Genomic DNA, 15,727 nt, shown 5'->3' with positions numbered 1-15,727 from the left:
AGTCACTCTCCTATCCCTTCCACCAGTTGTGGCATTTCAATATCCATGGTACTGATGACACCACCCTTACAGTCGGAGCCTACATTTTTCTCCTCAGGCAAATGAGGGACTGACATCACCCCTATCTAAACAGGATGTTAGCCCAGATAGAAGATCCAGAATCTCCTGGGCCCCTTGGAAACCTCACAAGACAGGTACCCATCTCGGGACTGATTGTACCCTATGTCATGGGGTCCTCCTCAGCCAATATTTGATGCCTCTCACTGGCTTCACTGAGGACCCAGGCTCACCTTCTCCACCAGATAACTAACAGGCAGTTTCAGGACTCATTAAGGAGGGTTGCTGATACACTCCAGATTCCTCTAGAGGAAGTCCAAGAGAAATACCTCAGAAACTCCTTGACATTTTACATAGTGCAGAGTCGTCTGACATACACCAGCAGCATGTGCCCCTACTCCTAAGATACGGAAAAGAAATACTTAGTGCCATCCAAGGGAGAAGAGTTTTTGTATATGCATCCAGTCCCAAACTCTTTAGTTGTACAAACTGCCACTGAAAAGAGCAGGCAACATTAATCAAGGTACGCTTCTTCAGATAAGGAGGCTACATTTTTGGATTTCCTTAATGGGAAGGTGTTTACTTTAACCACCTTGCAATTCCAAACAGGCAATTACCAAGCGTTAATTTCTAAGTATGATTTTGTCAATTACTCAAAATTTCCAGAGTTCATGGATAAGCTCCCACAAGAGGATAAAGCACTGTTTCAAGCCCTTATTTGAGAGGGTCCATTGATTATCAGATCATCTCTCCAAGTTGCAGTAGGTGCAGGCCAACACAGCCTCCTGATTGATGGTGATGGCTATCATCATGTATTGGGAGTCCTGACTTCATTTGTTGGGATTCCTCAGGGACATTCAATGGACAGAGGCGGATTTGCCTTTTGATGGGAACAACTTAATTCATTGAGAAAATGAATGAGTCATTGCACTCTCATTGAAAGACTCCAGGGCAACCCTCCGCTCCCTGGGAATATATAGACACCTCCACCAAAGAGGAAATATCATAGGCAACCTCACAAGCCTAGACCAGCATCACAATCGTTCTACCACCAGAGGGGCTGTGAACTGCCGCAAAATTGGCAGAGGATGCAGCAGAGCAAATATAATGCTCCTCCTTCATCCTCCTTCCAACCACAGCCACCTTTTAAGAAGTACTTTTGATGGGATATTTGAGAGCTGTGAACCAATCCAGATGCCATGTCTTTTGACCTCAGACCTCATTATTCAATTTGGCAACCGCCTAGTCTCTCTTTCCCATAGCTGGCAAATGATAACAGATAAATGGAGTCTCAACATCATTCATTTACATCATAGAGTTCCATTCCCCATTCCTCTTCAGGGACCATTCTCACAAGAGGATACTCGCTGAAGAGGTAGACTCCCTCCTCCAGTGGGGGGCCCATAGAGCCACTACCCCCTCAACATTGGGGAAAGGAGTTTTACTTGAAATATTTCCTCATTCCTAAGAAGAGAGGATGGAGTTCCATCTTAGATCTCCAACAGCTCAATGCTTTCATCTTCAGATTAAGGTTCAGGATGGTCACCCTGACATCAATAATTCTGTCACTAAACAGAAACGACTGGTTCACAACTCTTGATGTGAAGGATGCCTATTTTCATATAGACATCCACCACTCATACAAGAGATTCCCCAGGTTTGCTCTAGGTTCAAACCATTATCAATATAATGTGCTCCCTTTTGGATTATCAACAGCGCCCTGAGTATTTACAATATTGCTTTCAGTTGTGGCAGCCCATTTCCATCACCTCAGATCATCAGTTTTTCCCTGCCTTGATGATTGACTGTTGATGGAGAAATCTCATTAAGAGGTACTGACAGCAACCTCATCCCTGCTCAGTCTTCTAGCATCACTGGGACTCTATGTGAACACGGAAATGTCTGTTTTAGCTCCCATAGAATTCATTGAAGTATCTCTGGACTCTGTCAGGGACAGGGCTTGTCCCTCTCAGGACAGATTCCAATCGATAGAGAATCTGATCTCACAACTCACAGTGAGCACGCAGACATAAGCTCGAAGACATAAGATCTTCCTGGGTCACATGGAATCCTGTACCGATGTAACATCCTTTTGTGAGACTTTGCCTTCATTGCCTACCGGCTTGGTTTCAGATGGTGTACATGACAAGCAGACACAACATGGACAAGTTGGTCACACTCCCTCTGAGTGCTGGATTCTCTAGATTGGTGGGAGAGCAAGTGTGCATGGAAGTTCTCTTCACTTCTCCCCTCCCTGAGAAAACATTGATCACCGCTGTCTCCCTGTTAGGATGGAGCATCCATCTAGATGAGCACATAGTACAAGGGATGTGGATGCCTCGGGCACCCAGGGTGTACAAAAACCTCCTAGAACTGAGAGTGGTGTGAGAGGCCTGCAAAAGATTCTTACTGCTCATACAATCCCAGCATATTCAAGTGATGTCAGACAACGTGACAACAGTGTTTTATATCAACAAGCACCAGGGATCAAGATCTGCCCCTCCCTCCCCCTTTGCCATAGAGGCTGTCAATCCGTAGAATAGGTATGTTCCTCACCAGATTATCCCATCAGCAGTATGCCTCCTGGGAATACACAATACACTGGCAGACAGCCTCTGCAGGCACTATTCCAAGGGGCATGAATGGGAATTACATGATTTTCTGGTTCACAGCATATTCCAATAGTAGGGGTGTCTGTCTTGGGGCCTGTTTGCATCCCAAGAGAACAGGAAATGCAAGATGTATTGCTCCAGGAGTGCTCGAAGTCAGGACTCCAGTGGAAAAGTGCTTCTATTCCTTTGGTCAAAGCATTTAATGCATGCTTTCCTCACCCAATCTACTGTAACATCAAGTTCTGAGGAAGGTCCAGCAGGACAGAGCAGTGGTCATTCTCATTCTCAGATAGCTCAGGCAGTTTTGGCTTCCCAAACTCTTTTAGATGTCGCTCGTCACCCATCAATATCCTATCCTTCCCAAACCTCTTGATCCAGGACAAAGCAGGGCCCGACGTCCTAGTCTGAACTCCCTCCACTTCACGGCATGGTATCTGGATGAACGTTGAACCTAGAACAGATGTCCAAACAATCCTTAACAGCAGCAGAAAGGAATCCACCTGAAAGTGCTTCTCATCTAAGTGGAAGAGATTTTCCATTTGATCTCTTCATCGCCAGATGTCCCCAGAAGAATCAGACATCCTACTATTTTGGGCTATGCTTTCCCTGAAATCCTCAGGTCTTTCCCTTCGCTCCCTGTGGGTACATTTGGCTGCTCTTAGTGTCTGTTACCCTCCAATTGACAGTCACTCTATTTTCACCCATCCAGTGACTGTACATTTTCTAAAAGATCTAGTCAGAATCTTCCCACTGGTGACAAGACATGCTCCAACATGGGATCTTAATTTTGTTCTCTCATTGTTAACATAGTCCTGTTTGAACCCCTAGCAACAGACTTGTGGAGTCATTTATTTATGAAGGTTACTTTCTCGTGGCTATAATTTCGGCTGAAATATACATAGGGAGCAACACTCAGAGAAGAAAGAGAGGTTATTTATCTTGTGTATATATATATCTTGGGGGGAGGGATAGCTCAGTGGTTTGAGCATTGGCCTGCTAAACCCAGGGTTGTGAGTTCAATCCTTGAGGGGGCCACTTGGGGATCTGGGGCAAAATCAGTACTTGGTCCTGCTAGTGAAGGCAGGGGGCTGGACTCGATGACCTTTCAAGGTCCCTTCCAGTTCTAGGAGATGGGATATCTCCATTAATTTATTTATTTAATTTATAGTAATGGGAGTTCTTTGAGATGTGTGGTCCCTATCTGTATTCAACTACCCACCCCCCCTCCCTTCTGCTTTGGATCCTTCATTTATGATTCATGGTAGAGAAGGAAGTGGAGAGGCCGCCACTGACCCTTACACCCTCAATTCAGAGGACAAGGAGAAGAAGTGCACAGGTGCGGACCTATGTCACTGCTAGTAAAAATCTTCTATCTCAGGCTTGCAGTGGAATACAGATAGGTATCATACAGCTCGAAAAACTCCAATTAGATGCAAGGTAAATAGCCCGTCTTTTTCATGAGCACTACAATTCAAATTGAAGGTGGATTGATGAAAGGAATAATACATTTCATGCAAATCAAGTTAGTCATGTGGTAACAGTCTGATTCTAAGCTAATGAAATCATTTCAAAGAAAGTTTAAAAGTGGATTGATTTTAAACAGGATTTGAACACCATTGGGTTACTGTTGTAGATAGAGCCACACCACATTCAACATCATTTTCACAAACTGCACTTCAGGGTATGCTTAGGTTCAAGCATAGTTTGTGAAAATGATTATGAAAGTTGTTTGTCCTTGTCTTTGCTGATTAGCCAAACTAATGTAGAAAGGGGTTGGTCTGAAATAGTTTTCAAACACCATCTCTCACTTAGTGTAACAAAGACATACCTTTAAGAATGCTAACATTTTGCTGTACACATAATGGTGACCACTGCAATATAATCCAGTATGTAACTAATGCTATTTCTGGTTCTTACACTTTTGTTGACGTGGAATCCAGCAAATCAAAACAAATTAATTGTTTTGAATTTCTAAAAACAGCCTGAAAGGTCTTTTTCTCATCACTTCATTGGGAGCACTGACGGGGAGGTTAACAAATATTAATGGGTGTTACCCACACACTTCCACTTTGATGAAAAGGGAGGATGCAATCCTATCATATGTTTATCAGGAATTAAATCTCTTAGCACAATGGGAGTTGTACTGGGAGGTATTAGGCTAAATCAAATAAGAACACTCCTTGATGACAAATATTAGAGTTCTTGAGTAAGAGCATAGGAATTTCTGCTGTCGTGTAAAGCTTGCATTGGAAAATATTTTCTCTGTTTTTTTTTTCCCTCCCTCTTAAAGTGGGCCAGATGGAAAACATTTCGCCTGGGCAAATCATTGATGAACCCATACGTCCAGTTAATATTCCACGGAAAGAAAAGGACTTTCAAGGAATGTTAGAATATAAGAAGGATGATGAGCCAAAACTGGTCAAGAATCTTATTTTAGGTAAATATTTTCCTTATTTGCAATAAACAATATAGGAACTTGGGATTTGCCTCATCAGATCAGATAACTGATCTGGGTAGTTTGGTATTTTAGATTTGGCAATGTCGTTTATCTAATATTTTGGAGGAAGATGAGATTTCTCCAATGCACTAACTCAACTGTATACATCTTTATTGTAATGTTATCCTCCTTGCTTACTATATCAAATATTGGCGATGCCTTTTGTAATTCTCATAAAAAATTTTTACTGGCAAAGATTTTTCTGTGATCTAATAGCATTGTCAGAAAAATAACGTGTGTGTGTGTGTGTGTGTGTGTGTGGTTTTCTCCAGATCTGAAACCACGTGGTGTAGCAGTCAATCTGATCCCAGGACTACCAGCATATATATTATTCATGTGTGTCCGCCATGCTGATTACCTTAATGATGATCAAAAAGTGAGATCATTGCTGACTTCCACTATTAATGGCATCAAAAAAGTATTGAAGGTTAGTTGTTTCATGTCCTTTTATGAAAATGTAACTTGAAATCTACTTTTGCTTTTGTTTTAAAGAATAGAAAAAAGACTTTCACCGATTTGGCTCTGAGTTACTGATCAGTAAGTCTTTCCCACGGATAACTGCCCATCACAAAAATGCTGTTACCTGTCCCCCAGATCATAGCTAGGGATAGAGTTACACAGAATTAGTTTCACAAGATAGTATAGACAGTTTGACGCAGTAAAATAGCAGAATTTATATTAACCCTTGTTTGATCCTAAAGAGCCTTCATCCTGCCCTCCATCCGTGCATGTATAATTTTGTGCACATAGTCACTTGCACAACTCTTTCTTTATAAAACCCTTCCAGTCCTCTCCATAATGCTACACTATTAAGCCAAATACTTCAGTTGCTGTTTTGGTTGGGAGAGTCACTGGTGGTTGTGTGTAATTGTGTAATTCAAGGACTGTACTGCGAGCTGATAGAAAGGTTGAGGCCAGTGAACATTAATATACTTCAGGGGTCGGCAAACTACAGCACGCGTGCCAAACACGGCACGCAAGCCGATTTTGAGTGGTACGCTGCTGCCTGCCGCGGTCCCAGCCCCACTCAGCCCCCTCTTCTCCCCCCCCCCCCCCGCCCACCACTCCCCCCTGCGGGGGCAGGAGGCAGAAGCTTGGTCCTGCGGCAGCCAAGCTTCCCCCCCCCCCCGCTTCTTCCCCCAGCATGGTGCTTTCCTGCCCATCCTCCTCTCCTTCCCTGCGCCAATCAGCTGATGGCCCTTGCGAGGGGGATAAGTGGCAGCGTGCTAGGTGCTCCGTAGAGGAGGCAGAGAAGAGGTAGGGATGGGGCATAGCCCTTCCAGCCCCCTGCCATGAACAGCTCAGGGCAGGGGGCTGGGAGCACCCGCACAAGCCAAGCGCCCCAGCCCTCTGCCCTGACCCCCCCCACCCACACACCCAGCCTTCTGCCCTGCACCCCCACACCGCCATCCCTTTGCCCTGACCCCTGAACCTCCCCACACCCCCAGCCCTCTGCCCTGACCCCTGAACCCCCCGACACCCCAGCCCTCTGCCCTGTACCCCCACATACCCCCAGCCCTCTGCCCTGACCCCTGAAACCCCCCCACCCACACAGCCTTCTGCCCTGCACCCCCCACGCCCCCCAGCCCTCTGCCCTGAACCCCCCCCACAACCAGCCTTCTGCCCTGCAGCCCCCAGCCCTCTGCCCTGAACCCCCCCCACAACCAGCCTTCTGCCCTGCACCCCCATCCCTCTGCCCTGACCCCTGAACCCCCACACACACCCAGCCCTCTGCCCTGACCCCTGAACCCTCCCTCCAGGTCTGGGATCCCGGCTCCCGGCCCCTTGCCAGCCGGTGTCCCGGCCTTAGGCCCCGCTCAGCCCGCTGCCGGCCTAGGTGAACAGAACCCTAGGCTGGCAGCGGGCTGAGCAGGCTGGCGGCGTAAGATCAGCATTTTAATTTAATTTTAAATGAAGCTTCTTAAACATTTTGAAAACCTTATTTACTTTACATACAACAATAGTTTAGTTACATAATGTAGACTTATAGAGAGAGACCTTCTAAATGTATTATTAAATGTATGTTAAAATGCATTACCGGCACGCGAAACCTTAAATTAAAGTGAATAAATGAAGACTCGGCACACCACTTCTGAAAGGTTGCCTACCCCTGATATACTTAAATAGATTCCCATATGTAGTTTTTGTCAGGGCATTTTTCAGTCACTAAACAAAACAGCTACCATGACTCTGAAAAGCATTTAAGCAATCCACGCCTTCTGGAAAAGTTTTAGTAAACACCAGTTGTGCAGGAGTTCGGATACTTAAGACAATATATGAATACTCCAGGGAGAACAATGTGTCTAGTTAAATTAGTTACTGCACATTCTGTAAAGTGCTTCACATTTAATTGTTCAAGAACCAGTTTCTAGGTTCAAAGCAAGCCTAGGGCTTTGTTTTTTCTTTTTAAGTGGACATGTGTCAGGTTTGTTAAAATTGTTATAAAGTGATAGTGAAAATCCTCCAAATTCTAAGTTATGTTTTTGCTCCCCCTGCTGTACATCCTTATTCTCAGTGTTGCGGTGTACTGAAACCAGTAATACTGTGGCACAGTGAATACTGGTAAGAGAAAGTGCAGTAACAAAAGGAGTCACCTAGATTTCAGCTCAGTTCACAGGACGGGGGGGGGAAATGTCTGTAAAATTGCAAAAAAAAAATTTGGTTTGAAAAATAATATATTGAAACTTCTAAGAGAGGGTAAAAATGAATTTCACCATTTAAAAAAAACACTTGTCTTTCAAATAATGTTATGGCAGTGTACATAAAAAGCTGTCAAACATCAACATTACTATACTGGTAAGTCTATACAACGACCAGAAGAAAATGGATGTATAGCGTGTATTTTTTTATCTGTTTTAATTACAAACATTTTCTTTTTCAATTTGTCTTATGAGTCCAAACTCAAATGTCTTTGTTTTTGTCTTCAGAAAAGAGGTGACGACTTTGAAACGGTCTCCTTCTGGCTATCTAACACCTGCCGATTTTTGCACTGTCTGAAGCAGTATAGTGGAGAAGAGGCAAGTGCCACTCCTGTTTTTTAATTTTTACCATATGATTCATATTAGACCTTTCCCTTAAATTTACTGTTTTGTTAAAATGCAAAATGAAAATAGGTACAACAGTTAATGTGCACTAACGGTTCAACTTCAAAGGGTGGGTTCAGATATGGCATGGTTCACAAATGAGGCATATTTGATAATGTCAAGCAAGTTCACAATGTTTTCACAGCATTTGACCATTCAAAATCATTGATGATCTTTGACCAAGAAAGACAGATGACTGGCACAGTAAGGGCCCAGACCAGATGGGCTTGCATAGTGTCATCATGCCAGTGTTATCAATCTTTGTTCCCATCAGATCTCAAAGTTAGGCAGAATCTCTAAGAAACACCTAGGGGTTTTGGAATAGGTGGTGGTAAGTTAGTAGATGGCACTGCAAGTCCATAGTGAACCAGTGTCCCAGCATGGTGTTGGCGGGCATCATGCTGGAGGTGCCATCTTTCAGATTACATACGAAATTAAGATTTTAGCTAATTCTGGTAGTTAGAGATGCATGGCACTATTTGTAAAAGTAAGGATGTTAGCCCATTAACCCTGGTGTCCTGGACACATTTCAAGTAAGGTAGAACATAGTTACTCATCTGATTCCTTCCTGCAAATTTAATTAGATATTATGGGAGGGATTCTCTCCCTAACCATCCAACGGAGAATTCCCCAAGATAAAACTGGAGGGTGGGATTTCTCACCTGCCGCAAAGCTGGCAGAAGTGTCTCCTGCACCAGACGCTGCCCACTGCCATGCAGAATGTGGGAAGGAGCTCACTCAGCTATGCTGAGCCTCCACTGGCATATGACTGTGCACCAGTGGTGTATGTTGGCATATCTCTGAGGCTTTACAAACTCACAGCAGGGCACAGACTAGCCCAAAAAATGAGAGGCTCTGACACTTTCCACCCACCCACTCTCCTGCACCGATTGGAGATTGACCACGAGAGAGAATCTGGCCCTGTATCTCTGTTTAGAAAAGGAAATGAATAATTGTGCTGCCTTGCTCTAAGCTTGTAAACCCTATTCACATCTCACTCCAGAAGTGGCCATATTTCAATGCTGCATGAAGTGATCTCCCTCAGTGTAGTGTTTATATTAGTTTAACTTTCTAATGTGCTCTGTAATCCTTCAAGATGAAAGGTGTTATGATGGTGGCAAAATTAGTTATCTGAATATTAAAAAAAGACACGGTACGTCTACACTGCACATTCTTCTCAGCAGCATGTAGAGTAGATATGTTACACTCCCCCTTAGAATGGGTCTAAATAGCAGTGTAGACAGTGAGGCACATGTACCCTACATGCTCTCTACACGCCCAAGCAGTGCCTCTCCTGTCTACACTGCTCTATTTTTAGCAGTGTAGTGTCCCGCTGTCAGAGCCTTTCCCCACCACTGTAAAAAAGACTCTGGCAGTGGGGCACGGCTCTGGTGGAGGGGAAGCAGCAGGGCAGGGCTCCAGAAGCTCCCTGCTGCCTCCCTCATGCCAGAGACTTTCACTGACACGCTGTGGTGCGGATGCAGACTGCTTTTCATTGCAGCGTGTAGCTATCCTACACAATACCGCAAGAGGTGTGCAATGTAGATGTAGCCTTAGAAGTCTTTAAATGCGCCTGTCTATTCATACAATTCTTTAAAGGCCTAGAAAGACTATTTGTGGAAGGTAGTGGCTTATTTGTAACTGCAGTAAATGCCTCAGATACTTGAAGTTTCAAAGCAGTGTAGCCTGATCTACAGATTATGTATTAATTATATTGATACTTACGAATCCCGAGTTATCATTTTGAGGGTTCAACAGGTTTTTGTCCCAAGACCAGGCCCAAATTATTATATAGTTGGAAACCCCAGTGTGCACAGTTGCAACACTCACTACAGGAACTCTTCTATATATTTACAAATAGTTTATCAATACATTTACACAGTCACAAACACCCCAACTCAGTAAGGTAGAAAGAGATACTACAGAATGCACATCTGCACACCCATATACTCACACCATCCCTTGCAGAACAGCCTGAACTGTTAGCCATCACCTCCCCCTCATCACCAGGAGCCATCATTCTGGCATCTCCCAAGGACTACATCTCCTTCTCCTACCATCCCTAAGCTGGGATGCAACTTGTATAATATGATACGCTGACACCACAATGTTTGATGCAAGGGTTTTTCCCCTTTTCCTTATTTGTATTTCCTCACCTTACTAATGTTGGAGTGTCCTTCTCCTACAGGTTAGCATATCAATGAGCTCAGTTTATTATCATATATGTTAATTCGTTACCATGACCCTCTTGTGGTTAGGTATCTGTAGATGTAGCTCATGTACCTGTTAAGTATGTCAATTCATTGCCATAATATTCTTGTGGTTGGGTCATGTTCCTGTGGTCAGAAATTCCCCTTTAACACTCTATTTTTAGCTCCCCAATACCTGGCGTTTCCGTTGGGCCGTTTATCTGTTTTAAGTTTATCTGTTTAAAGTTCATAGGCCTCAAGTCTTATGCTAACTTGCTGAAGCTAACGTCTGACAAGATACAGACGTGTAGGTTCCTTGCATTAATGCTGAATATAATGCAAAGCAGTGAATATAATAAAGTCAAGCTCGACCTATGACAGAAGTCATGTGATCCATATCCAAAATGCAAATCCAAGTGTTAGCTGCGATAAGAACCAACTTTTAAATGAAATGTTTTGGGGATGTAAGAGGAAGGATGGGAATGAATTTTCAAAGGACTATTACTCACCTACAGTAAGAAAAAATATACATGCTATTTTTGTACATTGAAGCATTTGTTTCCATTGTTTTGTGAATTCAGGGATTTATGAAGCACAACACACCTCGTCAGAATGAACACTGCCTCACCAATTTTGACTTGGCTGAATACAGACAAGTATTGAGTGACTTGGCTATTCAGATCTACCAGCAGCTCGTCAGAGTGTTAGAGAATATACTGCAGCCAATGATTGGTAAGGCAAAATTAAATTCCTCTAACTTTCCAGCTACATTAATCAAAAGAAATTTCTTCCTACTCAATGAGAATGGTGGTAGTATGTGATCTCTTGTATTTTCCCTTAAGTGGTACATAGAATACCCTACTAGTATTCTATTTATAAATGACTCGTATAAGCAGAGATCAGGGAGAGAGAATTAAAGCATAACTCTGTTGCCGCTCCCCCCCCCCACACACAATGACAGAATAGCTGGATGTACCTTATAAATGCTTGTAATAAAGTAATAATATTATCAGCAGTGAAATAGTTAACAATGTTGATATTTAAATTCACATTTTTTTTTTCAATTAAAATGATTTATTCTAGATCTCTAAGCAAAGCCCATTAAATTAATTTATCTTCCCTTAAGACAATATTGACATTTAAATTTTCTCTAGGCTTCAGAATCAACACATCATTTAGTTGAATGGAGCAGCTCTTAGCTCCACTGGAGCTATTGCTTATCTAATTGAAGACTCAGGAAAACAGTACTGTATTGAGCCACATTCAGGCTTTCTTTACAACCCTACAGACTGGGCTCTTTTTAAAATTGTAATGGAAACTTAACTTAGATTCTGCAGAAATTAGTGGGGCAATTAGAAAAGAGCTGGAATGATACAGTGGTGGCCAATAGCAAGCTCAGTCTACTCCTTGTATATAAATATTAATTACTATTGTTTTGTAAAAATGTTTATACATTTGGGCATTTTTCAGCTATAGTAATAATGTTGTCAATCAAATGCAGTTTCAGGAATGCTGGAGCATGAAACTATTCAAGGCGTCTCAGGGGTAAAGCCACCAGGGCTGCGAAAGAGAACGTCCAGTATTGCTGATGAAGGGACCTACACGCTGGACTCTATCGTTAGACAGCTGAACACATTCCACTCGGTAATGTGTCAGCATGGTATGGATCCGGAGTTGATCAAGCAAGTTGTCAAGCAAACGTTCTACATCACTGGGGCAGTAACACTGAATAACCTCCTCCTGCGCAAGGACATGTGCTCCTGGAGCAAAGGGATGCAGATACGGTGAGAGCGCGCTCCATAGTATTTTCACTCGCCTCTTAAATGTACCATTGGCTGTAATAATGAATTTAAGATCAGATAATTGTTTTGAATAATAGTTGTATTTAAGCATTCCATCTAAGAAAGAAGTGTGCTGGACTCCTTTATGCTGGTTTTGAGGGTTTCTCACCAGGAAGTCATTATTTAATTTAGGGTTAAATTCTGATTCCACAAACAAAGCTTCTGTAGGATGGAGTTAGGGAGGAAACAAAATTAATTCCCTTTTATATGCAAGTCAGCCCAGATGGGCAACACCTGCTACTGTGCAATATGGGGGGGAGTGTAACAAATGTTCCTCATTGCTTAATTTTGTCAGTTTGTGGCTCAGTGGACACATGATGTGTTTAGATCTGTTGTCGCTCCTCTTTTTCCCAATACGGGACACATTTTATTCATGTTTTTGGTGTCTGTTGCCCAGTATATTCTGTTTGTATAGCGTTATCATATTCATCTCCTAAAAAGCTTTGAAAATCTCAGCCTACGTATACAAGGGTGAAATTCTGCTTGTCTTAACTGCACAGAGTAGTCCCATAAGGGGAACAGAGTTAGGCCGTACATCTGAACAGAGCCAAACAAGGAGGAGAAGCGGTAGATAGTGTTTGGCCATTATTTTCAAATATTCTTTGGAACTCAGGGTGTGAAGGCTTCTAATGGCACAGCATAGGGTTATTAAACAGGCCTCAGGAAAATCAATTGAAGGGGAGCTGCTATGGAAATAAACTTAATGGAAATTATAACTAGGTACTGTGTGAGGGAAGTACCCACAAAAACAAAATATGGGCGTTAATTAAAATCTAAAGTTCTTGATATTTGGTCAGACTTGAACAGTCAGAGTGAAAACATTCTTGAGGGGCTTCCTCTTTTAACAGGTACAATGTGAGTCAACTTGAAGAATGGCTACGTGACAAAAATTTGATGAATAGTGGGGCTAAAGAAACACTGGAGCCTCTCATTCAGGCTGCACAGTTGTTGCAGGTGAAAAAGAAGACGGATGAAGATGCAGAAGCCATTTGTTCAATGTGCAATGCTCTAACTACTGCACAGGTAATCCAGCTGTTACATTTATGCGCACCTCTAAACTGTGTTTTTCTAGACCTGGATGTGCTTCCATCTCACAGAGAGTGGGTATATCTGCTCATGTTGTTATAAATAAGCATAATGAAAACAGAGGTCGAATGGTGTAGTGGGTCCTCTCCCAAGGTCTGTGCACAAAATAAGTTCCAGGTTGTACTGCTTAACTATACCAGTATAGTTAAGATGGCATCATCTTCCTAATGTGAATGCAGTTATAGGTGTGCAAAAGTGCCGTATACTAGTATAGCTAAGGGGAATAAGATAAACTGGCATAAAGCTCCTTTATACCAGTGTAATTGCATCCATACTCAGTACCAGTATAGTTATTTCAATTAAAAAAACACTACAACTGACCAAAATAGTTATATCTGTACAAAACTGTGTAGGCCAAGCCTTTGACTCCAAGAATAAGAGATGTCTGTGTGCCATACTACTCTGTGCCAGCCCAATCCCAATCCCTGCATCAGAAATGTAGAAACACCAGTTGTTTTTGCACTTTGAGAAAAAGTTCCAATTTCAGAAGTTTCAAGTTTATAGAAAATATAGAATCATGAAAAAAGTACAGAAATTTTTACTTAATTTAAAGAAGTATATTCCATATCATTTGATGCTCCCCTTGCTTATGTCTGTCTTTTCATTGGTTTGGGGTCTTCGTCCTGCATTTAGGGCTCTAACTTGTTCCATTTGAAATCAGTGGAAATTTTACTAGAGTCTTTGATGGGACCAGGATAGGGTCCAAAAAATGTAGGACCAAATTCAGGTAGAGGAAGTAGCAACATTTCCACTGACTTCAGTGGATTTAAGATATTTTTGCTGCTGATTGATTTGTCCTCTGGTAATTTCCACAGTGTGCTAGGCACTGCCCACACATGTGTCAAGACAATAGTCCCTGCCCCAAAGGACACACAATCTAAGAAGACAAGTGATGTATGAAGGATGGAGAGAGCAAGCAAGCGCTAAATCTTACATTTTAAAAACAGTCGTCAACCTCTAATCTCCTCCTATCCTGGTATTAGCTGATCAATTTCGTGTAGCTGTCATGGAAGAAGTAGGATTTGTCAGTGTGCCAGGATCAGCTGTTTAATAATATTGTACAGCTATATATGTTCACATAAAAAAATGTAAAAGGCTTGTTTATTTTAAATATGTGCCTTAATTTCTTATAGCATATAGCAATTTCTTAAATGAGTAAGAAAATTCCTAATGTATTGATTTGAAAAAAACTGTAACCAGTACTTATAAACAACTAATTTAGAAAGGTATTTTTAAACATTAAGAATAGGGTGCATATATATTTAAATCAACAATAGACTGAAACCAAGAACTGTTGTTTTTCTCCACAGATTGTAAAAGTTTTGAATTTGTATACTCCAGTTAATGAGTTTGAAGAAAGGGTCTCAATATCATTTATACGTACGATACAGGTAAGACTGTTTTTTGCCCCACATATTGTTTGGTTAGTTCCACAAGAACACATCAGTGAGCTAAAATAGGTATTGTCCTAAAGTACAGTGCGATATTCAAAGTAAAGTAAGCTTGTCAACCACATTTTCTTTTCTTCTTCTGTAATACAGATGTGATACCGACACATTTATGTTTGTTGTAGGCTGTCACAATTTGTGCTACTATTTGCAGATTTAAACTAATGTAGACTTTCTATCACTATTTATTTTTAAAATGAATTCTAGGTACCTGATTTTCAGAAGATGACATAATTTTTCTATCTCTGTATCTTTATTTGTGCACACTCCACTATGCCCACTTTTCAAGTATTAACGTTTGTAAATGCAAGTGATGGAATTGGTACATGCAAAGCCCATTCATTCACATTTTTTTCACACAAGCGGTCAATTTGAGACTTCTTTGAAAACTGAGCCATACATATCAGAAGTTCTCAATTCAGCTCTTCTAATTCGGAAAATATGAAACATTTTGAAAATCCAGAGGAAAACTGACTAGTTAGTTCATTTTTAAAAATTATTTTTTAAAGTTGCTCTTCCTGGTATCTATTAGGGCAGTGTTTCCCAAACTTGGGACGCCGCTTGTGTAGGGAAAGCCCCTGGCAGGCCGGGCTGGTTTGTTTACCTGACACATCCGGCCGATCGCAGCTCCCACTGGCCGCGGTTCGCTGCTCCAGGCCAATAGGGGCTGCGGGAAGAAATGGCCAGCATGTCCCTTGGCCCGCGCCGCTTCCAGCAGCTCCCATTGGCCTGGAGCAGTGAACCGTGGCCAGTGGGAGCTGCGATTGGCCGGACCTGTGGACGGGGCAGGTAAACAAACAGGCCCGGCCCACCAGGGGCTTTCCCTACACCAGCGGCATCCCAAGTTTGGGAAACACTGTATTAGGGGATCAATAAGATTGATAAGGGAGATTGACAAGATAAAACTGAAACAA

The 15,727-nt window shown here is 42.3% G+C and overlaps 1 protein-coding gene across 5 annotated transcripts in view; it reads left to right on the top strand.

The window, feature by feature from the left end:
- Positions 1 to 15,727, top strand: part of MYO5A (myosin VA) — a 193,597-nt gene that overhangs the window by 173,926 nt on the left and 3,944 nt on the right. For all 5 annotated transcript variants that reach the window (XM_054042993.1, XM_054042989.1, XM_054042992.1 and 2 more), the window contains 7 exons: positions 4,960 to 5,106; positions 5,439 to 5,593; positions 8,094 to 8,183; positions 11,020 to 11,170; positions 11,940 to 12,222; positions 13,128 to 13,302; positions 14,676 to 14,756. In XM_054042993.1, the coding sequence (XP_053898968.1) occupies positions 4,960 to 5,106; positions 5,439 to 5,593; positions 8,094 to 8,183; positions 11,020 to 11,170; positions 11,940 to 12,222; positions 13,128 to 13,302; positions 14,676 to 14,756 (1,082 nt within the window). The remainder of the gene's footprint in view (positions 1 to 4,959; positions 5,107 to 5,438; positions 5,594 to 8,093; positions 8,184 to 11,019; positions 11,171 to 11,939; positions 12,223 to 13,127; positions 13,303 to 14,675; positions 14,757 to 15,727) is intronic.

Source organism: Malaclemys terrapin, chromosome 10 (assembly GCF_027887155.1).
Source record: "Malaclemys terrapin pileata isolate rMalTer1 chromosome 10, rMalTer1.hap1, whole genome shotgun sequence".
Lineage (NCBI taxonomy): Eukaryota > Metazoa > Chordata > Testudines > Emydidae > Malaclemys > Malaclemys terrapin.
Note: the sequence above shows the minus strand (reverse complement) of the source record. Positions and strands in the feature narration are given on the sequence as shown.